Source organism: Aphelocoma coerulescens, chromosome 1A, assembly GCF_041296385.1.
Source record: "Aphelocoma coerulescens isolate FSJ_1873_10779 chromosome 1A, UR_Acoe_1.0, whole genome shotgun sequence".
NCBI classification, from domain to species: Eukaryota; Metazoa; Chordata; class Aves; order Passeriformes; family Corvidae; genus Aphelocoma; species Aphelocoma coerulescens.
Genome location: NC_091014.1, coordinates 60534348 through 60560453, shown reverse-complemented (window position 1 = coordinate 60560453; position 26106 = coordinate 60534348). Strand labels below are relative to the sequence as shown.

The 26106-nt window shown below is 46.2% G+C and overlaps 1 protein-coding gene across 2 annotated transcripts; it reads right to left on the bottom strand.

The window, feature by feature from the left end:
• Nucleotides 1-18: 18 nt before the first annotated feature.
• ATP6V0A4 (ATPase H+ transporting V0 subunit a4) lies at nt 19-25716 on the bottom strand. Of its 2 annotated transcripts, none has more exons than XM_069003056.1 (21): nt 25527-25716; nt 23446-23657; nt 22884-22962; nt 21963-22057; nt 20806-20931; nt 20338-20432; nt 19872-19998; nt 19225-19307; nt 14428-14521; nt 13638-13850; nt 13204-13354; nt 12325-12464; nt 11869-12026; nt 11329-11422; nt 8770-8888; nt 7606-7822; nt 5891-5998; nt 3807-3941; nt 2736-2853; nt 1507-1678; nt 19-441 (listed from the first exon to the last, which is right to left on the bottom strand). In XM_069003056.1, the coding sequence occupies exons 2-21, from the start codon at nt 23560-23562 to the stop codon at nt 348-350; spliced, it is 2535 nt and encodes an 844-aa protein (XP_068859157.1). In that variant the 5' UTR covers nt 23563-23657; nt 25527-25716; the 3' UTR covers nt 19-347. The 2 variants fall into 2 exon arrangements, with proteins under 2 accessions (XP_068859157.1, XP_068859156.1); XM_069003055.1 differs by lacking the exon at nt 25527-25716 and adding an exon at nt 25235-25291.
• Nucleotides 25717-26106: the final 390 nt, after the last annotated feature.

Below are 26106 nucleotides of genomic sequence, written 5' to 3'. Positions count from 1 at the left end.
GAGCAAAACGCATGTGAGTCGATTGTTAATAGCCGGTTTAATTCCAAAGCTGCATCTCCTCTTTTCAACCAAGCAGTAGGCAGCTGACCCCATCAAATGCTGACCACCAGGTACTCGGCAAAGACATCAGTGGAGACAAAGCCAAGGGTCCAGCCAGTCCTGCTGATAGAGGTCAGCTCTCAGCTGATACAGCAGTGTGGAGTGTAGCCAGGACATTTTCATCTACAGCTGCTCTTGTTTCAAGAGCCACGTCCCATTCTCTTTCATCCCACGTACCCTACTCTTTGGGTGAGCCACCACAAGGAAACAGAGCCTGGTCTGAGGAGGGAAGCAGTGATGCACTGGTTTCACTCTTCTGCGGTGCCATTGATGATGTGCTTGAAGGAGAACGGAGAAAATTTGTACCCGGCTCCCACGTAGAACTTGTTCTGAAATTCCACCCTTGGGAGGAGCAGAGAGAGGCATCAGTGCTGCCTGTAGGCAGGACCTACAGCCAGCCAAGAGGCTGAAACATGGCACCCATGGGAAAAGGGGGGCCACGAGATGGTGAACTCTGAGCTCAGAACACAGGCTGTTTATGGGAGCAGCAGTGAGACACAGGCAGCCCAGGGAGCAACCTGGCACACATCAGCTCTGACTTTCTATCAAGCCAGACTGGAAATGCTCATCATGAGGCCGATCAGCAGAACCTTGCCTGTTAACCTGCTTCTAGCAGCTGTGAGAGCTGGGGTAACCACCTGCTGGTTGCACACTGGTGGGAGACAAACACCTCCTCCTCCCTGCACAATAACAAGCGCCTCACCATGGTTTGCCTTGGCAGTGTTTAGGGTTTGTGGTGGGACATTACGTGGTGAAAAAGACCACAGCTTGGGGCTCAGGTAGGATGCTGAGTTACGGTGGCGGTGAAGGGTGTTTTGTCACCTTGGTCTTGCTCACATGCTGATGTGTCTGCACTGCTGTCCTTGTCTGGACTGATGACCAGTTAAAGCAGACATGGGCTACCTTGGAACAGGTTTGCCACAAAGCCTAAGCAGCCTGAAACTTGACTTGGGCTGATGACACAAGCACTGAGCCAGGTTTTTATCAGGTTTGCACGCCAGCTGAAGTCTTGCAGCCCTAGGCAGCGGTCTTCATAGATCCCTGGCTGGGATACACAGCCAGTGCAGTGGCTGTGCTGCCTTTGGGCCTGGTCACGCAGGTCAAGGTGGCCTCAGTGGCTCTTCTGCGTGTTTACCAGGACAGAACTGCAGGTTGCCATTTGCCTCACATGCTCACAGCCACCACAGGTGCAGGAGGATACACTGGTTGCTCCAGGGAGCAAGTGAGAGCAGGGACCTCTGAGCTCCCTTTGGAAGAGTCTCCCTCACTTCATTTGCCAAAGGCAACTAATGTTGCAATGCACTGGCACAGCACATCTAACACTGGCTGATGTTCCCCCCTTTTTCCACAGCCTGTTTCCTCCCAAAGACTGCTCTGGGAAAAGCTCCAGAGGACTGCCCCACGTACCAGTGCAGACGCAAGGCGTGCAGGAAGGCTGAGAGCCCCTCCATGACCAGCAGGATGGCTACTGTCAGCACTGCAAACGCTGCGAAGATGATGAAGATGGCAATGAGACCTGCCCAGCCTCTGCTGCTGAGCCCGTTGTGCATCACCATGGTCCAAAGGACCTCTGACAGCTCTGCAGAAGAAAAGAAAAGGAAAATAGCAGCTATGGCCTAGGGACATAGCATGCAGTCTGCCAGCTCACCATTTTTCCCAGTTTGTAAGGCTGCAAAGGACTATGGTGGTTCTCCAGGCAGAATACATAGGACCGCCCCTAGCTAAGCTTTTTAGTTGTCAGTTTTGTTTTATTTTATGTAGGTATCTGTCCTCCATGTAAAGCTAATGTGTATCAGCTACTGCTCAACTCCTACTAAGCTCATTTGTGTGCCAAGAAGTACAGCTCACCTCTGTCAATCCATGGCACACCACACCACAGTCCTCCCCTCCCCCCTTGTCTGTTTTCCTTTTTTTGTGTGCTCAGTTCTTTAGGGCAGGTGCAACTCCTAGCCACAGGCATTACAGCAATATTAATAAAAAACATTTCAGAAAAACTAGAGACATTGAGAATCTAAGTTCCAGCCTGAGGCAATTTCTAGTATTTGAGCATCTGTTTTTATCACAAATCAAGACAAAAGACATTGAAATGCTGTACATTTCTCATGGAATGTGATGTTCCACTGAATGTTTCTGGGAAAAAACTCAGCGAAAATGACAAACTCCAGAAGCTCTTGAGCCAGACCTTTTCTTTCTTGTTTGCTGAACAAAATAAAAATAAGTGTTTCAAGTAATTTCGGCATTCATTTGCATGCCCCAAGGCTACAGCAAGGGCCTCTTGGGAAAAGCAGCTGTGACTCCCATACTGCCTTTACCTCCATGGCCTGGACTACACAAGTGGGCTGTACCTCCCACCGTGCCACACACCATGAGGACTATTCCAGAGGGGTGGCTACAGAGCAGTGCAGGAAAGGGGCCCCAGCCAGCGAATGCAGTCAGAGCTGCGAGGGATCACCTCTGAAAAATGAGATGCCCGCCATGAAACACATGGAGTGATCTAACCTGAAGCAAAACACCCTGACATACAAGTGTCCACAAATAGAAACTTGGATTTCATGAAGAAATTTGCAGGAATAGTCAAACACCAGCAGAATCCGTGACCAGCATGGTGAGGAGACTAAAGGTGGACAATCACTCACGTGCATGGGCCAAGCTCAGTGCCCAGAGCCGCAGGTAGGAGGCTGTGTTGGAGATGCAGCCAAGGCAGTATTCAATGGTGTGGATAGCTTGGTGGACAAATATGTCTCCAAAATTGAACTGAAACAACGTAAAACCAAATAAGATTTATTAGTTCTTACTTCAGGGCTTCCTGGTTAACAGAGCAACACTGCACCATAGGCCCTTCATACTCCTTTTCCTTGCTACGTCCTGAGCAACAAAAAGGTATTTCCCAGGAGAAGAGACTGCTCTGAAAAGTGTCAGTCCTGTATGATCTTCCCATACATTCTCTCTGGAGAAATACAATTCCAGTGAAAACCAAATGTTTGGGGAACAGCTCATTTTCCACTCATGCGATTTCAAATCCTTAAATGTCAAGCCAGTTGCTGCCAATCTGTGATTTCTTATAGAGATAGAAATTCTTATGTAAAAGAGGGGCTTTCAGACTATCTGCCTGTGGGCATACACATTTTGGGAGATATCACTGAATAAGTGTATCTCATAATAATGAATAAGCAAATCTGTGAAGATCCCCTGTGGCTGTGAACAGCCAGCCATATCCACACTCAATATTGTTGATACTCCCAACTGCTACAAATATTTTTGTCACTTTTTCCTCTGTTGCTTCATACTGTAGAAGCTCTTGACAATATCTGCCAAAGGAAGGATTGTCTCCCTAGTCAACACTTCTGGCTGCCAACTTCTAAATGCTTCTTTGCAATTTAGAGGAAGGAAAACTCAGCGACTCTTGAAAAGGGTTGACCTTCTCTGGGTGCAATGTGGAAGTGAAACAACCACCCCCGAGGAAACAAAAGCTTGAGGTTTGTAAAAGCTTGAGGTTTACAAGAATGCCTGCCACCACCAGGCAAAACCAAAGGAAAAATTTAGAGGAATGAATTCACTGAAAGTTCGGACCCTATTCTGTCTGGAAACACAAACTGTTGCTACAGTGTGTGTTGGTATCTTGTTAGAAAGAAGGGCTGGCAACTCTGCAAGAGTCTTCTGCTTGACTTTGTGTCTTCATGAACAATTTTCTGTCCAGATTTTCTTACCTCTTCATCATCACCCTCATGTCCTTCATGGCCACCACTGTGGTCTCCCTGGGAAGCTTTCTTGGAGTGATTGGTCTCTGGGACATCCACCTCATTTTCACCTCCAGAATTTCCTGACATGGCTTGAGAATGGATCTTTTGGAAACAAAATGCAGTATGTTTGGTTGACACCAAAATGAAGAAGTCCATGGCACAGAACTCCCTCAATAACCTCATGGTGGCTAACACGTGAAGGATTGTATCATGAACATGAAGACAGTTTCAAAAATAGTCGGACATCATGGACCACAGAAATTGAATATTTCCGCCAAGTAGCCAATAATACCTAGATATTTTCCATCCTAGAGCATTTTCCAGTGGTTCCAACTATTTTGTAGCTAGTTTCTAGTGTCACAGTGCACTCTTTGTTTCCACCATGAGAAGATCCATCACTTCTAGCAAATGAGAAAACTAATTTGATGAAAATTCTGTTTTGATGAATCAGAAAACTGATTCATTCATGACCACATTAAAGCTGATGCTGTCAATTAGATGCATGCAAATCAAAGGAATTAGTGTCAAGTGAAAGAGCAACAAAGCCTGAGAGGATCATGTGACTTGATGAAGGTCACACAATTCTTGGATACAGGCAGAAATAAAATTCAAAGCTCTTGATTAACTTTAAATTCACAAAAACCTTGTAGCAACCTCTCTGCAATTATTATTTACAGGACTTTTCTAGAGACCTCAACCTGATCTAACAGTCCTATTATACAGCATAACCAAACAGAGACCTCATGGCTTCTGTCAGGTTCTGCCCTGTCACCCTTTATAGCTTCCAGCAGGTTTCACGGGAAAGGTCTCCTGACAACCCTTTGTTTCCTATTGCAGCAGTAATGATTGTCACACTTGCTTTGTCTTTGCTTTACCTGAATGTCAGCCTGGAAAACAGACTTTGCTGCAAACATATAAATCTAGGGGAATGTAGGATGTGATCAGACAGCTAACATATGAAAATTAGGAACAGAAGTATGGGGGCACAATAGGAGGTGGGGAAAACCTGTCAGATGTTGCTAGCATAAAAGCAGGAGATGGAGTCAGCCATGTCAAGCCTTCATCCAAATCCCAGAAGAATGACAAAGTAAGAAATTACAGTGCAGAGGCAGGGCTGCAAATGTCTCCCAGGGACCTGGCTTTCAGTTATAGGTCAGAAGTGACTGGGTTGGAAAAGGTCAAGCAGCAAAACCAGCATCTCTTTCTTCAGATGGAAACATCTGTGCCCTATTAAAGGTACTCCAGGCACTAACTCTGACTATGAAGAGAAGTAAATCTTGACTGACAAGTAAAGTCCTGTTAGCGTAATAAAGGAGACAATTAATGAACAACTGCGAAACTGCAGCTGCCGCAGTGTGTGTTGAGAAGCTGTGGGCAAACCACAGAGCCCATGGGAAGGAGGGCTCTGTTAATGTGAAGGCAATCACTTAGGGCAGAAAGAACTTCTAGAAAGCAGGCAACAGCTTTTAAATCAAGCCTCTCTTTCATGCACCATTACTCTCTGCAAGGCCAGGACTTTCACAGATGCCCCATTTCTACAGAGCAGCAAACTGGTGGTTAGTGGAGATTGTGGACTGACAGCTGAGGTCTTCTCCCTGTTTTGGCTTTACCAGCACGTCAATCTTTCTGAATCTTCTTTGGTTTTGGATACAACAGGTGGAAGAGCTTGGTGTCAGCTTAACAAATAGGTTATGTCCTTGCTAGTGAAGCTCCTGATTCCAGGGAAATGTTTCCTTCACTGGAGATATTCAAAAGCTGTCTGGACACAAAGCTGAATAATGAGCTCTAGGGGACCCTGTTTGAGCAGGGAGTTTGGACCAGATGACCTCCAGTGATCCCTTCCAAATTTAGCCATTCTGTGATTCTAGTTTAGATGGTTCAGACACGTCCATACACATGCCCTGTAGCATGAAGCACACCTTGAAATTGTCAGAGAAAGCCTGAGACCAAAGAAAAGCAGAATTTGATCACTGCAAAGAGTTTTTGGGGTCTGTCTCCTCAGCTTTGACCTTGCTGTTGTGAATCCCCCCTGGCTGATCCACATCCCTTACCATGCGCTGCGCTTTCTGGTGGTTGGCTCGGAGGATGAAAGGTTTAATTAGGAGCATCCAGGGAACAGCAATCAGAGCAAATATGACCAAGAAACTCTGCACTTCTTTCTAAAAGACAAAGCAAAAAAAGCAAAAAAGTTGCTTTACTTACCTTTAGCCAACTACATTTATGGTTAGAAACCTGAGTCCGTATAATGGTCATTTTTTAAATACAACAAATACAACTCCTTGTTTGGCTGCGTATCCTCTGCTTGCAAAAACATGAAAATAAATGTATAGTGCTTAAGGCTCCAGAAAGCATCTTCAGCTAGAGATGGTTAGAGACCTGGAGATGAAAGGCTTTCATGGCTTTCATGCTGAAAAGGGTTAATTTAGCAAAATCCAATGTTACTGACTTGAACCTGGCTGCTCAGTGTCCCAAGTGAATGTCCTAACTGTGTGTGAGTCAGTCAGTCTGCCTTGCTTTGATCAGTGTAAAAACGCTGCAGTAAGAGCCAAGTCAATCAAGTCTTGCTCTGGATTTACTCCACATCTGCAATTCCAGATGGGAATTGAATCTCTATCGCTTAGGCTTGGTAAAAACACTGTCCCCACAGTATAAGGTGTGTTCTTACATTGCAGTATGGCACCCCTATTGCTGTCCTGACATAACTGTCTCTACTTTCAGAAAACAGCAACAACAAAACAAAGAAAACCTTAAACTACAACTTCTGCATCTTTTTAAAGCTGGCTCAGCTCTCTGACCACGTTATGGTTGGTCTCATACAATATTTTCATTCAGACTGTCCAGCCAGATGGCACATTCTGTTCCTGGTGGGGCAGGTGGACAGGAATATGAGAAAAAAATTGCCACCTTGGGAAAGCTTCGGGTTGTTACAAAGCACAATGTTACCTGAAGACTTTTTGAAGGCTGGGAAGACTGTGTTTTTCCAAATTCCCCTGAATCCTTACCATAATTACTTGGAGCTGATCAGTCACTAACTCTGACTCACCAGCTGTCCCTAAAACTGAGCTCATGTTGGAGGGCCCAGAGTGTGCAACTGTATAGGTATGGGTGCACACATGTGGCTGGATGCAGCACTTGCTTGCAGATTCTTCACTGATGCTGCTGATGTAAAATCAATCAAAGAAGAAACCAAATCCATGTTCTGAGAATATAAATAGAGATGACTTTAAAACAAGTTTTTTCTTATGGGAGATTTTGTTGCTTGCTTTTTATTTTTTTAAAGTGAACTCCCAAGAGGAGTTATTTCTGACAAAAAGCTGCCAGAAAATCCTCTAGCTACTTCTACTTTTTTTAGGTGAAAATAGAAAGTATTAAAGTTTCCAAAGATGAAATAGGAACTTGTCAAGAAAGGGAGATGTCTCTAGCATCGTGACCAGACTGCAGGACAGCATGCCTGCAATACCCAGCTTTGCATCTCTAGTCACACTTCTTTGATTTCCTCCCCCAACAATATCTTCAACCACATCATTATTCTTGTAAGAATGACACTAGGAAAGAGATTTCCTCTGCATCAATGATTGATAGCTTCTCTCTCCTCCCTGTTGACAAGGCCAACACAAATACCAGAAGAATAAGCTTTACTTCTGTGACTGACACTTGTGATTGAGCTTCTGAGACTGTTCCCCATATCTTTGTGCCCACTCTCCACAACACCCACTGCAAATACAAAACCACAGAGGGGATTTAAGCTGCTTGGGGTGATCCATACCTGATGCAGATACAGTGGAGCATTTGAACTGTCACTATAATTGAACAGAAACATGTTGATGAAGTGGATGAGGATGCTCGGTGCTCTCTGGGATGAGTGGACATCAAAATGACACCATTTGAAAATAATCATGAAGACCAGGTAGCCAAAAAGAGAGATAATAAAAATCATCTCTGGAATGAACTGAAGGATGATGTTTATGTATTTCCTGAAGTAGCTGGAAAGAATCAGGAAAGATAACTGCAATTAATACACTAGATATTAATGCAAGTTTGCACCCAAGTCTGGCAGTACTGTACACTACTTAGTCTTTGGAAAATAACCTAACAAATACACAACTATCACTAGCCAAGAAAAAAGTCCATAATTACAGGCTTTATCAATGAAAGCCATTGTTTAAATACAAAAGCTCCATTATACTGATTCTCTTCAGATTTTGTTTTTGACCTACCAGTATCTCAGCACCTCAAAAGATTATTACACTGAAATAAAATCCAATTTTCAAAAAACAGCTGATTTACAAAGTTAAGCCTTATATGCTGAGGAAGGTCAGAACCAGGTGTAGTATCAAGTCTGTAGGGTCCTCTCTGTCCTCTGCAAACACTTTCTGTCCTTGAAGATCACTACATGCATTCCAGCTTTGGAGAGTCTCTCAACACAATAGTGTCAACCCCTCCGCTCTATCACCATTTTTTTACTTGTTGTCGCAAACTATAGAGGCAGAGGTACACGAACACACCCACAAATCCTGACCAAGGGCTGCTAAGCCAGGTAAAATGCACACAGATATGCTCTGCAAGATTTCAGTGTGCTTTGGTTTAGGCCAAAGAGCTTGTCTTTCAAGAGAAAAGTTGGGAGGTGCTGCATATTTTTAATTTAGTGTGCTTCAATATTTCTGCAGAATGGAGAATGTAAGGAAGTAAGTTAAAAACAGAGTTTATTGAAGAAAATATCTGCAATGTTATGGCTGTCCTTTGGACTTAGCACTGTATATCAACCATGGTGTAGCCAGTCATTGTATGGGACATTTCTGCTCACATTGGGCAAAGGTCAAAGTTCAAATCATCAGCCCAAAATATGAGGCTTTCTCTGAATGAAAGACACTGGTTTAGTGATGAGGACTTGTGTGCTGCTGCAGCAACAGGCTTGGTGAAACAAACTTACATGTGGTTGAAGAGACTGAGTATCACCCCAAAAATCATGTGCACAATCCCTATGACCACCGACATCTTCATTTTGTAGGAGTTCAGGAAAGTCAGCTTGTTTGATGCAACATTCCAGATCTTTGGGTAAAGGAACAGAGAGAGAGAGAGAGAGAGAGAGAGAGAAGAACAAGATTTTCAGGTGTTTGATCAATAACAGTTTTGTGTAAGTTGTTGTTTTGACACCATCAATTTACTCCTACCAGCTCTAGTAAGAGGGTAGCAAGGCACAGAAATCTAGATGTTCCTTTTATTACTTTTCCCTCTGACAAGGTATTCATCTAAAAGGTATAAAGTATTAGCCTGGTTTAACAGAAGAAATAACCGGGATTTTAAATGACCCAATGACTTTGCTTCAGTCCTCCAGAAATCACTGCAAAGGCTGGTAGCAGAACCTAGATCTTTTCTGTGTCATTTCCTGTCCTTAGGCTGAGTCATCTTCTTTAGCAAAAGTGGAAAGGCATCAGAAATCCCTCCTGCTGCAACCAAAATTAGTTCCACCCTCACCAGAGAAGTACTGAGCATTTTCAACCTTTTTGTTTGAACAGAAAGAACTCTTCACAGCTCTTTGGCCCTGGAGATCAGCTTATTGCCTGCCTCTCTGCACTAACTTTTTACTAATGTTAGGACATACAACCCTTCTCAGTCCTGCCTTTTTATGCTACAGAGCTTCAGGGTTGCTTCTCCTTTCTTCTCAAACTTCCTAGACCCCAAAGTCTTCTGTCCTCAGAGACAGTAAGTAGATACCACTTTTCAGACACTAAGCATAGCACCTGAAGAGAAAGGAGGAAGACAGGATTATTTGGAAGGTGAAACATTAGCCTTTGCATCTTTGTTTGACGTGCTTTGCCTCTTCTCTGGATACCAAAGAGACTGCCTAGCTTCTTCATCTCAGGGTGACTCTTTTTGTCCAAGATACACCTCAGTCATCCCACCAGGATTTGCAAAATGCAGTGAGCAATCCATCCATCAGGACAGATGACATGGATAATCTCTTCAGAGAGGGCCACACAGGGGCTGGTGCTTCCAGTCCACCCCTTCCCTGCCAGCACCTGTTCAGCCACTCTTCCCTCCCAGCCAGGACTTTCACCCTCTTGAACAGGGAGAAGCCTGATTGGAAGAGGTAGTCTAGGTCAGCCTAAATTAGAGATGTGTCAGGGCAACATGCAGAAAACTCAGCTGCTTCTGGCAAGATTTCCTGAACCAGACTGCCCACATCCTGGGCAGAGCTTTAGAGCTGGGTTTATAAAAAACTGATTATGAGGACCATGTTTCTGAGAATCGGGGGAAGACAAAGTTTCTTTGGGTGACCAATTGAAATGAGAGCCCATCCAGCAGGGATGGAGGTTACTTGACTAATACGAAGATTGAAACTGGAAAGCTTGATGTTAAAAACTACATTTCAACACATGGTGATGACAGAACAAAAGAAAAAGGGAAATAAGACACAGAGAAGAAAATGTGGCTAAAAAGTAAATAATACTGGCATTTGCTTCACATTCCATACTATAAGTAGACTGTATGAAATTTGGAAGTTTGCCTTCAAACTGGTGAGGTATCTCTGGAATGGGTTAAGTACTCAAGCAAGGAAACAGAGTCCAGTAGACAGGAGGTAGAAAAGAGACTGTAGCACAAGACCACTCTCCCGAAAAATCGAACTTCCTTCCTGCTTACCACTTTGCTACTGCCTGTGCAAACCTGTCAGCAATATATTAATTGCTAATTGCTAAAGAGAAGCATCAGAGGAACTGATGAGTGGGAGGGGCAGTGGTGGTTAATGAAGTTGTATTGAGTAGCGTGGGACCTGAGCACGATGTAAACAGCATGTAGTAAGGAGTGGAATGTGCTGGTTTTGCCTGGGGTAGAGTTATTTTTCTTTACAGTGGATGGTATGGGGCTGTACTTTGGATTTGTGCTGAACACAAGGTTGATAGTATAGAGATGTTTTTGTTATTGCTGAGCAGGGCTTACACTGAGGCCTTTTCTGCTGGCTGGTGAGGAACTTGGAGGTGCCTGGGAGATTGGGAGGAGACACAGGTGGGACAGGTGACCCCAACTAGCCAAAGGGATAGTCCAGACCATGTGACATCATGCTCACTGTATAAAATGGGGGAAAGGAGGAAGGAGGGATATTTGGAGTGATGGTGTTTGTCTTCCAAGTCACCATTATGTGTGAGGGGACCCTGCTCTCCTGAAGATGCCTGAACTCCTGCCTGCCCATGGGATGAGATGACTTAATTCCTTGTTTTGCTTTGCTTCTGTGCACAGCTTTTGCTTTCCCTGGTAAACTAAACCCAAGAGTTTTCCAGCTTTTACCCTTCCAATTCTCTCCCTGATCCCACTGGTGGGGGAGCAAGCGAGGGGCTTGGCTGCTGGCCACACAAACCATGTAAGGAACAGACAAAGAGTAAGAAGTTGAAAAGCATGGCTTCAGGAGAGAGCGCAGGGAGCTACTGATGTACCTGACATGTAGAAACAGGATTGAAATACAAATTGTCTTAGAGCAATTTAATTTAATTACCGGATCTATTCCAAATGGATATGGATTTCCAGAGTAGACTCCTGGGACTGCTGGATTCAGCTGCAACACTGTATTTTCTAGAAGCACATCCTTACTACAAGAGAAAAGGGAAATGACCTTTGCAGCTTAATCTCTCCATCGAAGCCCCTGGTATATTTATGTGAGGTGTGCTGAGGACTACCACAGGATATCTGTAGCTGACTCCAGCCTTTCTGTGACCTGTTATCCTGCACTTGTGTGCATGTAAATGGGCCCCACACAATGACAGCCTCCCTCAGACTGATAATTCTCTAGGCATCAGGCCTGGACACCTGCAGATTTTTATGCACATCAGTGCCTGAACAAACAGGCGTGCTCCTGGGGACTCTACATTTCCATTTCAATAGTGAGTTCATCTGTGTGTGTCAGACAAAACCTCTGATTCATTCATGACCACATCCACAGCAGGGAGTCCTTCCCTTCCCCACACAGGCAGTCTCTCTGTCCAAGCCTACATGCTCCATTTGGTGTTTTTACATCATTCCTACATTTAGCACTTACTTCCAAGTGTTATTTTTAAACATGGGGATGATATGCCAGGAAGAGCCAAAGAAGTTGAACGATTTGGAGAAGCAGTCATTGTAGATGAAGCCGGTGTACATGGAGAATATGCCCATGAGCAGGATCAGGTAGCGCCCACTGAAAAAGGTGTTCCAGATCTGCAGGGGGAGAAGGCAGTGCCAGTGACCAAAGCACCTGCAGGTCCATCAGTTGGTGGGCCTCAACCAACAGTAGACCTGATGGTAGTAATCTTTGTATATACAATTATTTATAGAAAATTTGGGGTCCCTTAGGCCCTCTGTGTATAAGTAGGCAGAACTGCCAAATCTCTGCCTCGCAGGTATCTTTGAATGATCTCCACTCAGCCTTTGGGAGGCTGCATGTCTCTCCTTTATCAAATGGGGCTGATGAGCCTTTCCCTATGCTGATAGGCTGCACCAGCTCCCTGGTACTCACCTCATTAGTGCTTTTCTGGGCCAGAAGGCTCTTCTCATTAATGACCATCCAGAGGGCGAAGCCCAGCATGACAGCGCCATGGCCACAGTCCCCAAACATCACCGCAAACAGGAAGGGGAAAGTAATGATAGTGTAGGGAGCTGCAGGAGGGAAAGGTCGAGAAGTTCAGCTCCCCCTAAACAAAAACGCCTCATCAGAGAAGCAGTCTGCCCCAACAGGCCATTCCTTATAGGTGCTGCCCTTAAAGGCCTCCTCAATCCCTCCCTTACACACCAGGCAGTCACATCTAGTGCAGAACTAGCTGTACCATCACAAAGACTGTTCAGTTGTACCTTCCTTGCAGTTTTGTCCTTTGTTTCTTTCCTCGCCATAATAAACACCACGTGTAAATAGCTGCATTCTGTTTTGCAACAGAAAAAATGTATTTGAAGTTTACTACCATATTTCTCAACCTGCTCAGCCTCAACAAGCTGAGTTAATCTGGCCCTTTCCCACAGGCCCCCATTTCTAGGTTTCAATTAATTCTCGGTGGTCTCTCTGAGATCCTCTACCACTGTTTCACACTTTTATCAGGTCCTTTGGGACTTCTTTGCCTCTACACAGTGAGCTCAACCTACATTTCCCTTATGAGCTTAGTTCTCTTCCTCGGAACTGCTACCTCACCATTTGTTCCCCATCCTGTATTTGTATAGTTCATTATTTCCATCACAATCATTCACTGAAGACCAACAGCCAAATTCTTTGCCTGAGAAAATCCATGCCAAGCAGTTCCAACACAGTTCAGATTTCTCAGTCAGCAGTGGGTACATCTAGTGAGAGAGCTCAAAGGCTTCACTTCGGCTCATGCAAACCAGATGCACGTAGTTGAGCGTTTCTCACCTGGGTTCATCTCTCTGTAGTTGCCCACACCGTATGCATCCACGATGTTCTGAAATCCAGCTGTGAACTTGTTGGTCCTATTGAAGGTGGGTGGTGCCATCCTGGTGTGTATGGCAGTGAGGATGGGGGCAATCGTGGAGCCACTGCGCTCCTGCAAACCCAGTGACAAGGACAGGCACAGAGTGGATAGGAGAGAAGAATTGGCCCCACGATACCACTTCTGGCTCGTGGGTCTGTCACAAACCTGCTAAGATTTAATGCTGATCTTAAGCTCCCTCAAAAGATGGAACACCAAACAACCATGAAACAACCTGGACTTGAAACAGCAAAGGGAGTCCCACATTAAGGTAACAGACAAGTCTGAACATAAGCTCAACATATAAATAATTCAGTGTGGGTGAGAGCTTCAAGGACCCAAAATGCTGCTCTCTTACCATTCCTTGATGGAGAGCTCTTTTTATCCGGTCAGCATCAGCCACTGGGAACCAGATCTCTGCAATGACACACTGCTGGGTGACGTCGATGTTGCAGCAATTCAGGATGTGGTAGATGGCCTTGATTTTCTTCACCTTGATGCCCCAGGACCACAAGTTGGCTGCTGCCTCGTGCAGCAGGCGTTGGCGGTGGGACTCAGTTTGTGTTATCACCTGTAAGCACAACATAGGGCAACACTTGAGCTAGGGAAGCACAGGGGGCACTCAGTAGTTAATTGGGGAGGGCAGATGGAAGAGGGTTGATGAAAAGGAACTATTTGTATGAACGTGTGGGTTATCCTGGGGAGCAGCACGTGCAGGTGTGGACACAGGATCACTCGACACCAGGTGCACAGTGCTGCTCACCAAGGACTCTCCCTGCATGGTCCTGAGTCACTACAAGTGTAGAGGAGACCACTGGAAGTTACTGAGCTGTGGCATTGGCTCCCTACCCAGTTGCTTACAGACTGGCCACATCTCACCATGTGCTCCCAAGCTGCCATCTCCTGCAGGCAGCTCTGTGCCACAAACTTGGGGCATATCATCCCCATGAGTAGAGCTACAGCCCATGGTCTTGGGGCCTCCATGCCTCATGTGGCCACCACAGTGCTGCTGTTTGAACAATGGAGATAATGAGATAATGTGTCGGGAGGATAATCTGTGTGGTCTGCCACATTGTTTCAGACAGGACCAATATCTGGGCAGGTCCCACTTGCAGGGTTCAGTCCTCAGTAAAACCACTGCCACTTACTGTGTTTAAATCCTCAATCCTTGTGTTGACTCCGTCAAGCATTTCTCGGCGCTCGGTGGCAGACTCTGGACAGGGATAGACTGTGGCACGAAATCTAGCCTCAGTAAGGGAGAATTGAGAAACACCAGTTATTTGACTGAGTTTTCTTCCTCCCTACTCTTCTCTGCTCAAAGGCAGGCAAACTGGAGTTCATTCCTGACCCAGTAGTATGCCCAGTATGCTCTTCTCACATACTATAAAGTTGCACTTGATCTCATGGAAAGGTGCAAATAGGTACATTTATCCCTTGACGAGAATAAGGATCCCTTCACCTCTTCTAGCTGAAAAACTCTCCTTGGTCTTAGCTCATACACAGTACCTGATGTCTTACAGTGGTCAGCACTAACACGTAGGCACCTCCCTTCTATCCACAAGCTGTTTGAACTGCGATGAGACTCAACAAAAACCCACCCTGGCGAAGGCAGCCTCGCTAACACAGTAGCCAACAGATGTCCCTCTTGCACTGAGGCTGGAAAAATACCGTGTCCCTGTATCTGCACTACCCTCCTGCAGGCACTGGGAGAAGGCATCGGCTGAGCTACTGCTGCACTGCAAGCAAACGCCCTTTGTGCAGGGAGGCTGCATAAGTAAATAATCCTGTAAAAACCAGCAAACAAACAAGCAAGCAAACAAAGAAAAGGACTGTATTTCCAGGATAAAATAGGAGAATGGCTGCACACTTCTGGTCCACCTGTTTGGATAGACACCTTGGGGAAAAGGGAAGGATGGGTGAAGGGTTTTAAACATCTGAGAGCGGTATCTGTTACGTCAGCTTAGGTAAATCAGTATAAATGCTTTTGTAAGTGTACCCCCAAGGTTCTGTTTGGGAGGTTCAGCAGGTTTGTTTAGTGTGGTATAAGAAGGACTAACGTGGGATTCTAACATGTGAGTGAAAGTCTTAGCTCCAAGCAGGTACTGCTTCAGCTATAGCATGGAACTCGACCTTCTCTAGTACAGCTGCAGGTCACCCTGGTGTGAAGGTGCTTCCACCAGCGCAGCACACTGCAGTGTTGTACAGGCACAGTATGATCCCAGTACAGACCATTAGAAATGAGTTGCATGTCTTTCTGAGAAGTGTGCAGCTACCTGTCCTGCCTGCAAAACAAGTTCCAGAGTATCTTCATGCACCACAGCAGGCACAAGGAGTTCCCCCTGGGACCTCACAGGCCACAGGGTGCACTGCTGCTGCTGCTCTCCGCCTGCAAGCCTGAACTGAGCTGAGGTGCTGCAGTAACTAAAATAGCAGAGATCCCTCCTTTTTTTTCCTGCTTGGCTTGTTCAGTGATATCTAGTGCATGTGCCACCCCTGCCACTTTGATACTGCCCATCAGATCTGCAGGAAGAGATCCGTCCTCTTTGCAGTGCGGAGATCTCCTGGCCGTGACCTAAGGCAACACATTTCCACCATCCTGCCATGGATACACTGAGTTAGGGTTGCTAAAGGGCTGTCTTTCTGCACGTGAGATGAATTAAAAGAAGATGTAACAGGGTCAGAGGGGTCTAACCCTCCTTAAGAGACAAAAACGTGCAGGCTCTGTGTTCAGATAAGCATCATATTCTGGCTTTGTCTGAGCGCAGGATATTTCACCACCTGCTCTACAAAATCAGTTCCAGCACACATACAAGTGAGGACAGTTGCAAATTGAACAAAACATGCTGCAGTTTCCTAGAGATCAGCCCAGAGCTGTGTGTAATGACAGCATGTGCTCTTCAGCTAAACTTCCCTTTCCAGAACTGAATTTCTCCTCACTCAACACCTGGTGTTCATTTCCAAAGGTTATTCACCCTACCTAATTATTTCCATCTTCTTATTCTTCACAGCTCTTAGTTCATCTTTAATAAGGATTTTTAATCAAACTTGAAAGCTCATTCCTCCATGCTGTACAGTTCCCCCATTCCCAATAACGTTATTGCAGCAGTGCTGCTTTGATCTTTTAACAGCCATTTTGCATACTGAGTATCAGCTTTGCCCTAATGGCACAGACATCTCTGAAAGCTCCAGGAGAATTCAGCAGGGAATCCTTACATTGATAAACCCAGTTTAGTATTCACATTAGTACTGAGGCAGCCGCAAGAGAAGGAGGAAGAAAAAAATTCTTACATTTTCCTCCTTCCTGCTCCCTCTACACCTTTCACTAATAAATTTGTGCATGGACTTAATGCTCATGAAATTGGCAGACTAATGTTACCAATTAGAGTCAAGCAGGGACTACAAGCGTAACCTGAGGCACACAGCTCTGCAAACAAATCTTAGCCTGCCTTGCAGGAGGCTGGCTTAGACCAGTCCCATGATTTTTGCAGGATATTTACTTGTCATGAATGATGACTTAGTGCTAAGCAGAAATGTCCTGCTGGGGCTGCAATGACACTGCCATCTGCTTTAGGTGTAGTCAACCCTGCCTTAAAGGTGTAGTCAACCCTGTCTTGGCCTGGGTACCAGGGACAGCTGATGGCCCACAGAGCACAAAAGGAGTGTCGGGGGATGAATACATTTAGAAACCTGCCACTCAGTAAAATGTCCATGTATATGTGCACATTGGCAACCAAAACATTTGAAAGGAAGAAGGAACATAAGGGATGACTTCATTAGCACTGCAAAGGGTGTCCTGTGGATTTGTCTTTGGTAGGTGTATTTTCCTTCAGTTACAAGGGCCTAAGAGAAACCAGTCTAAGTTCCTTTATGTGAACCTACCATCACATCTGCAACACTGGCTCCTAGAAACTTTGCATGTCACAACCTCCCTGCAGGGATCTGCTCACATTTCCAGCACTGCCTGACCCCTTGCTGCAGAGGGCTGTGCCTATGGTTTGGGTGATTTCAGTGTCAATCAACAATGAATATGTTGACAGGTACTGTACTGCGTATTCTTTTACTCCCAACCCCAGAAAAAGAGTCTTGGGCTTTTGACTGCAGGGAATTTTATATGCTGCAGGAGAAAAAAAAATCAGATCCAAAATGAAGAACTTTCAGCACTCTGTGGGCAACCCCATCCAGCTCTAAATGTATGGCCTGGCAACTTGCAAGGTCATTGGTACAGAGGAAAATCCAGTGGGAAGCATTCAGCACCAGCAACTGCCCATGCAGAAGGGGAGAAGGGTTCTGAACAGCATCTAAAAAGCAGGCAAAGAAATGAGACGTAAGAAGGACATGGGCCTGCTGAAGCAAGTTCAAAGGAGAAGAATGAAGATGATCAGAGGGATGAAGCACCTCTGCTATGAGCAAAGGTTGAGAAAATTGGGGTTGGTCAGGCTGGAGAAGCAAAGGCTCCAGGGAGACCTTACCACAACCTTCCAGTACCTAAAGAGGCCTACAAGAAAGCTGGAGAGGGACTTTTTACAAGGGCATATAGTGATAGGACAAAGGGGGGATGGCTTTAAACTGAAAGAGGGTAGGTTTAGGTTGAATATTAGGAAGAAATTCTTTACTGTGAGGGTGGTAAGGCACTGGCACAGGTTGCCACAGAGAAGTTGTGGACACCCCATCCTTGGCAGTGTTCAAGGCCAGGCTGGAGGGGGCCTTGAGTAACCTGGTCTAATGGAAAGTGTCCCTGCCCATGGCAGGGGAGTTGGAATGAAATTATCTTTAAAGTCCCTTCCAACCCAAACCATTCTATGATTCTATTGCATGCAGGAAATTGTAATCCAGGAAGAGAATGAGACTTGCTGAACACTCAAAGACCACTGGCAGCAGCAGACTGACCCTGCACAGTGGCTAGGGCAGCACTCACTGCACGTCTGAGGTTCACGATCAGAAATCAGTGACTGAGAGCTAGGAGTCTTCCCTCAGCTGTCCATGGCTGCTTTATAGACAGATGCCTACCTCAGGAGGGCTGAATTGCTCTCTGGATGGGCATTGCCCTCCACTGCCCTTAGAAGGTATCGTGGAGGGCCCCATTTCCAGTGCAGGAATTGCTCACAGACCCCAGGGTTCTGTCACTTCTTGGGAATGAAGTCACTCATGCCAGCTGGATGAAAGATCTACCTGCTTTTATTCTGATTAAAGGCAGGATGTAAGGAAAGATCTGCCCTGAGCATGGATGTCAGAGAAGAGCAATTGCTCACCCTCTCCCTGCAGCTCTTGGCGGGCCCTGCCTGGCTGAGGGGCTACACCTGAAATGGGTTTGGTGACAGCAGACAGATCCTCTCATCAAATCTGATTTACACTGCCACAAAGCTCATCGGTCATCAGTGTTATGAAAGAGTAACAAAATATTCAACCTGAATTATCTTTTCAAGATGCTTAACAGGATGGAAACAAGTCAGGTTGTATGAAGCGTTCATTTCTCTCCTGGGCTCTGTCTCTGATTACACAGATATTGCTCAAAGGCCCTGGGAAAGGGTTGAATAAACTACAGCATCAACTTTTTATGAAGAAGTGCAGGAAGGCTTGAGAGCAAGTTGAGGATTACCATGTTCCCAGTCCTCAAGTCAGGGCCCCTGATTTTCAGGGGAAGAGTGCTGAGTATTTTTTAAACAAAAGTCCCCTTGTAGATGTTCCAAGTTAAATCCCTAGCAACTGAAGCTCTCACAAGCTGTGTGTCACTTTGGAAAATGTAGGATCTCCAGTTCCACATGACAAGGTGATGGATATCTTTCATGATTAGAAGCAGCAGAGCTGAGGAGCAGAAGAGAGGTTGGCTGCCGAGCTGACAGCTAGAGAGCTGGACATCTGATCTCTAGCTCCAAATTCAGCCAGCCTGGGCTGCTAGTAACCATCTCTATGGGAGTCACTATGACTTTGCCACAGGCCTGCCTTACCCATCACAAATCTTCTTGATTTTTTGTTTAAGCTGCTCTCCTTGATAGAAGATAATGAACACGTTCTTCTTCACCTCTTCTCTCTGTAACACACAATTCAAGCAGTTTAACATACCCAGAGTCCAGTGCAGAAAAGTCGATGGGTTGTTTTTATCCCCCAGCCCCAGTTTCCCATCAGCAGTGTTTTCCCCAGATGCTCTTTCAGAAAACAGGCATGGGCAGCAGCTCTGGGTTATGGGGGAGGGAGCAAGGTGGAGCGGAGGGGACAGAGTTCCACTGGGGCACAGGGCTCCAGAGGCACCCCAGAGACACCAAGGGGAATCAACCCTCCATGGCTAATTCTGGGTGGGGACAGCCACAGTCCACTTTCATGGTGGTCCCTGTAATACAGCTGTCCTGGGAGGCCCCACGTGCATCTTGACAGCCAGGAGAAGGAAACCACCTCAATAGTGGCAAAAGGGGAAAGCAGTGTCAAAGAATCTTCTCCCATCCTCCAACTTTCCCACCTTTCCCCTAGAGGCTGCCCTCAGACACCAAGCTCTGGAGAGGCAGCCAGTGCTGCAGCATGGTCCAGGGCACCAGCTTTGTGTCTGCAGGTCACAGCATCCACACAGGGCAGAGGAAAGCAAAACCAGGTTGGTACCTACCGTCACAGGGTCCTCCATGGGGGTGTCCATCTCCGTGTACCTCAGGTAGATGTTCCCCCTGCAGGCTCGCCACAGTAAACGCTCAAAGGGGATCATCCTTTCCCTCTTTATTACCCCTGCTGTGAATCTGAGCAGAGTTACAGGATAAATAAATTACAAGCCCATTTCTAGGCCTTTTAGGACCTGCAGGACACATGATTTCACAATCCCTTGGTTTCTGGTCTGTGCTAGCCAAGGCTCTGCTGCTGCAGCCGACACTTTTAGGAAAAACTTCCTTGCTCAAGCCTGGCTTTTATCTCAATCTACTGACTTTATCCTAGTGTTCTCTCTCTAAAAAAAAACTTTCCTAGATCAACAGGTGAAGGAGAAGAGACAATTCTGGCTAGAAATGGAGGAATGGAGAGATGCTTAAAGTCACACAAACAGAGAGTGCCTGAGAGAGCTGGAGGCCATCACCAATACACACCCCAGCTTGGCAGCTGCAGCTGCAGGAGTGCTTCTCAGCTCCAGCAGTCCAGATGTGTCTTCACTGAAGAAATCATCTGGCAGATTGGTTTCTGCCTGGAAAACATTAGTTTTAAAAAACACTCTTCAGCATTGCCAGTTTGAAAACTATTTTCCAATTTTTCTCCTAATATTTTTTCCCCCAAAGGTAGCTTTCCACAGAGATTTAGACCAAAGGAAAAACAAGAAAAGTAATCTATATCTTAGCAATGGAAAAGCATAAATGCTATTTTCAAAGAGATCTGGGAGCCCAATTATTGAGCCCCACTGACTCACGGAGCAATCGGGGCTCCAAAATGAGTGAGGTGCTTTTGCAAACCTCATAATGGCTTGTGGTAAAGACCTCTAAAAGCAACATACACCAAATGAAAGTGCAAATATTTTTAAGAGCCTTCCACATCTCTTTTGGAAGAGTCAAGAGGCCTCTCACCTCAAAGAAGTCCTGGGTTTTCTTCAGCAGATGTTTGAGCTCCGTCAGCTCAAGGAAGTTCTGTTTCAGTGTTTGCTGGTTCTGGTTGGCTTCCAGCAGCTCGGCTTCAAGTTTCTCCAGCACTGTCTGTTCAGGGTCCAAGCACATCCAGAAAAACTCTGAAGTACATATTGGCCCTTTCCCAAGCTGATACCAAATCTCAAACAACAGTTTTCATTTTTTTCAAGGGAGAATACAGAAATATTCAATGAACATTTCAAAAAACACTTTTTGTAAGAAGATACTCATCAATGCATCATTTTTTTTTCCATTGCAAACATTCCCTGCTGACTGTGTTGTCTTCTTCTGGCATTGGAGTTCTGATGCCCCTGACCCAAGCACAGGCAGGTAGGTGGGTGTGTGCTGTTGGTGTCTCAGTCTGTCTGGGCATCTCTGTGGTTCCTTGCAGACATCTCAGACCCCAGGCTGACTGGCTGTCAGTTTACTGACTACAAAAGCTACCTACAATATGGCCATTAGCTCAGGTTCATTAACTATAGGCCAAAACTTAGGTGATGATGTGAGGCCAGGAAACCAAATTGCTTGTGAAGCTGAAGCCCTTGGAAAGCTTGATTTTCCTTTCTAGTCACCTACATATGCAGCATTTTAAAATTACCCTGTCAGTAAACTTAGCTTTCAGCTGGGCTAGAATAAAGCATCCCTTGCACATCCAAGGGCAAGGCCCATGTGTTTGTGTCAGGTCCCAGTATCACAACCATGCTCCCAGGAGGACAGAAAGTCCTGGTTTTTCACGCAGTGAAGTTGGTTCTAACATCAGCTCTCCTGGTAAAACACCAAACCCCTTCTAATTCTCTCCTATAGGATGATGGGGGCATTCTATGAGAGTGATACTTTTAATATAATACATTAATATGTGGGACCAGAGGGATGTTTCACAGGGGATGGTAAAAAGCCTGGGATCCTTTAGGAACATAGCAGGACTAGCCTCAAGCTAAGTGCTGAGGCAGCAGCTCGGGGAGCACCTCCTTGGGCAGGGAGGGTTGTGCCAGCCTCAGGCACCAGATCCTTCCTTGCAGGGGAGGGCTCTGTTGAGCACATTACACAGACAACCTGGTGCACAGCCCTTCTCTCTCCTGGCTCCACTCCAAATTCTGTACCTCCATATCAATCATTTCCCGAGGCAGGGGGGTCTCTGGGTACTTTTCTCCTTTGACTATCTCAACGTTATCTTCCATCTCATTTTCCAGAAAACCTACAAGGAAAGGGCACAGAAGTCTCAGCACAGAATCAGCCCTGGTGCATCATCCTGGTCACCAGCTTGTTGCTCAGCGAGGACCGAGGCCTCCCATGGCGGTGTGACAAGACTGAGTGATGTATGAGGGCCATCATCCCAGCACATACACACAGCCACCATGGAATGAACACCCCCAGCCTCCCTTCTCAGTGAAGAAGCTGTTTCTTTTGAAGCCACGGTACCCACTCCCAAGTGGGCAGCCCTCAGCCCTGGCACAAGTGGCCACCATGGCCCCCTTTATTTGGGGCAGTGAGTAAGGCATGCAGAAAGATCAGGTTCCACTGCTGTGCCCAACAATGGCAAGTGCTGCCACTGTGGCTCCAGTGGGCACCAGCGCTGTGGTGGGGAGAGTGCAGAGCTCCCAGGACACACATCCACAGGACAGTGGGAATCACGAGCTCTGCTGCTTGGATTTTAAGGACTTATCCGCAGACTGAAGCCCTTGGCCACAAGAAGTGTGTGCCAACAGCTGGTGTGCTGGTGTAAGGGTCAGGTTATCTGGATTAGCCTCCTGCCCAGCCCCAGATTTACCTTGTGATTTTATAAAAGCTAATTAACCTCCTTTCAGTTCAGTTAACCATTTTCAAAACAGGGGCAACAATTTATTGCCCATATGGGATGAAGTGGTAATTAGCTGACGCATGGAAAACATTTCCAGGGACTCAGATGAAAACATCACCATTTTGCCACTAATTCTGCTCCCTCGTGTGAGAGCACTTAAAAAAATAAATCCCACACCACCAGTTGGCAGGAAGCCAATTGCATTTGACAAGCGTTTACTTACGCAGGATTCTCTCCAAGGATTCGCACCTTCTCACTTCATTCACAAACTTTCTCTGGAAGCTGTTGACATTCACATTCAGCTAAAAACAGGAGGGAAAACAAGCCTGGGGCTGAAGGCTGCACGCTGCTGAGCTCATTTTTAACATCAGCAGAGAACCAGAGTGCCTTTGGTGCAGATGGCAAACACCACTGTGTCTGAGAGGGTCCCTATTGGCAGGGCAATACCGTGAGCTTCCTCGTGGCCAAGGACACGGTGGCCTTCCACACAACCTTGCTGTGACAGCAAGAGTCACAGAGGGGTCCTCAATGGAAACACCTGCTGTGTCCTGGTGATGCAAAGAATTGTTCTAAGGTTGTGCAGAGGGCGTGCAGAGCACCAGATGGGACTCAGGGATGGGTTGAGTCTCAGCACGATCTTTGGGTTTCAGATCAGCCTTGGGGAAGTCTCTCAGGACTTTTTGGCCTGCCTACAGGGGCATCTTTCCTAAGTGCTTTGAAGGAAGGACAAGCACACCCCGGGGCACATCTCTAACAGCTCAGCATGCCAGCCAGGGACTACTCACGTCTCTGAACTGGACCAGCCCCAGCTCCCCCAGCTCAGCCACGCAGCAGTAGGCAGCCTCCACCTGCAGGAAGAGCTGCTTCAGGCTCATCTCCTCACTCCGGAAGACGGAGGCCATCTCGCCCGTTCTCCTCTGACCTGGAAGGCCCTGGGAGTCTCTGTGGCAGCAGCACGGTCTTCCTTGCCCAGGCAGGTGCAGGAAGGTGCAAAGCTCTGCAGGAACATTGGGGTCACCAAGTCAAAGTGCTGGAATATAACCTGGTGCTGCTCATCACGTCCTCCAAAAGGGTTTCTTCACCTTCTAAGATCCTCCTTGAACCTACATGAGGCTTCATCCCACCAGAGCAGTGGTAGATGATAAGGTATGTGTGTGCTACAGGGAAAGGGGGAAGTCACCGGTCTCCTGTGACAAGTGATGAGCAAATACCCTGCTGTGTTCTCCACTGGACCTAAACACTTCAGACCACGGCACTCAGGCTCCTTATTTGGCTTTTGGGTGCTGTGATTGGAAAGGATTCGATTTCTCTTTGCCTTAAACACATAGACCCCCTCCCCCCCCAAAAAAAAATCAATCATTTCACCTTGCAATTAGACAAGAGAAAGAGGCCTGACTGGTTCTTTATCACTTCCATGGATAGTATGAACATTGCAAACCCATCTGGAGCATGTTAGATGGGCGTGGGGAGAAGAGCAGACTATCTTCTTTAAATTAAAACAACCTTTAAGATTTCAGAATAATTTTCTCCCCATAAAGAACTGTTTTCAAAATGAGATACATGAAATAACATGCTTTGCACAAAATTTCCTCTCATCTCTGTGCTTCTTATTATTTACTTTGAATAACCTGAACATAGAAATTGTCTTTAGTTGTTGTCACACAAAATTAACTGATCAGCATGCACAAACACAGTAATTCTCTTTTCCCAGAGAAAAACATGCAAGGGGATACACTTCTTGCATGCATTTAATTCTGTAGCAAACCTATGTTTTATAAATAGCAAAACAAAATCCCTTTATAACCTCACTTCTATTTGTTGACAAGGGTAGAAAGTTAATTGTCTTTAACCCCTTCTGTCTCTATGAACCTTGTCTTTCAGCATTTTTTTATAAATTGTGGATTCTATGAATTCTCTTTATAATGTATAAAAGACTTATCTTAAATATAAGAGAAGCATTTCACAAAATAATAAAGGCATGTTTAACAGGAGCATGATAGTCACAGGTCTGTGTTTGCTCAAATATCCTGGGAGGCTTCCTTCTCCTACTCTCTGTACCCATTCACTCAAGAAGTTAAGATGCTGAAAATACAATGTATGATAGCTAATAGCTTGTTCAAAGAAAACGTCATGTGCCAGCTTAAATGGATTGAGTAAGTATATGCATTTTAAATTTGGTTGGATATTTTTCAGCAAACTGTATTTTTCACAGGAAAAGAGGCAAAAGGTGCAAGAGACTCTCACCATGCATGCAAAGAAAATCTGAGGTAAATCTGATTTTCAAAAAGTTTAAAAGATCGTCAAAATGTCCAATCAATTTCTTTAGACTGAAGTGTGAAGAAACTATAATCTAAAGCAGTTTTTATTTCTAAACCTGCAGTTAGCTTGCATAAAAAAAAAAAAAAAAGCAAACCCCTTAGAATTTATAGAACAAAACTCAAAATACTTAGAAATATCTTAATTAAGCTGCTTCAAACCATCCAAAGCCAGGGTTCTACTTTTCCTTGGTAATCAGTCAGTGAAAACCCCCAAAACCTCACTTTCATTTTGATTTGGAATGAGAGAGATACCTACTGCAAGGAAGGCAGAGCTTTCACCCCTCAACCATTCCTACAGATGCAGGAGGCTTGCCCAAAAGCACCTGCTGGCCAGCAATGCCTCTGTCGAAATCACCTCCCCCCTTCCCTCCTCTCCCTCGTCCCCAGTTTTTGCTGCGGCAGGAAAACATCCAATGGAGAACTGCCTCACGCCTTCCCCCGCCGCTATTTCCATGGAAATGCATTAAAGCGCACCGGCTTTGGGCAGGGCAGATGCCGGTGCCGTGAGGAGCTGGGCAGAAGGTGCCGGAGCTGTCACTGGGGGTTACCTGTCGGCCACCGCGCTCCTTTCGGCCAGCCCCTCTCCGCAGGGCAGGGCGAGCTGTCCCCTGGCTCGCCCGCTGTCGGTCCGCAGGTGACAATGACAGCAGGGCTCTGCAGTGGCGCCGGGAGGGGACGGCAGCCCTGGCCAAATGTCCCGTCCCGCACAGGGCACGGCAGACCTTTGCTTTTAAGGTCAGAACTGGTCTGGACCAGAGAAGGGAAACCTCTTCTGTCCCAGAACAGCCCCCGGGTGGACCGGGCCGGACCGAACTCTTTCTGGCTGGGTCACCACCTCTGCGCCGGGGCTGTGCCCGGTGCCAGGCGTGTTGTGGCAGCACGCGGCTTGTTGGGACTGACAACAGATGGGACAACCTGGCTGTCACCGCCCCGGCCACCCGAAGGGAGCGAGAGGCTTTGGAAGCCGCCGTGCGCGGAGCGCTATCAGCCCCTGGCACCTCATTCGCCAGCTCTGCGTGGAGGATCGGCCGCCACGGAGGTGGAAAAAACTTCTGCGCTGTTTCTCGCTGGTTTTTCCTCGCCGAAAGCAGTCTGGGAAAGGACAGGGAAACAATGGGAGATTAATGA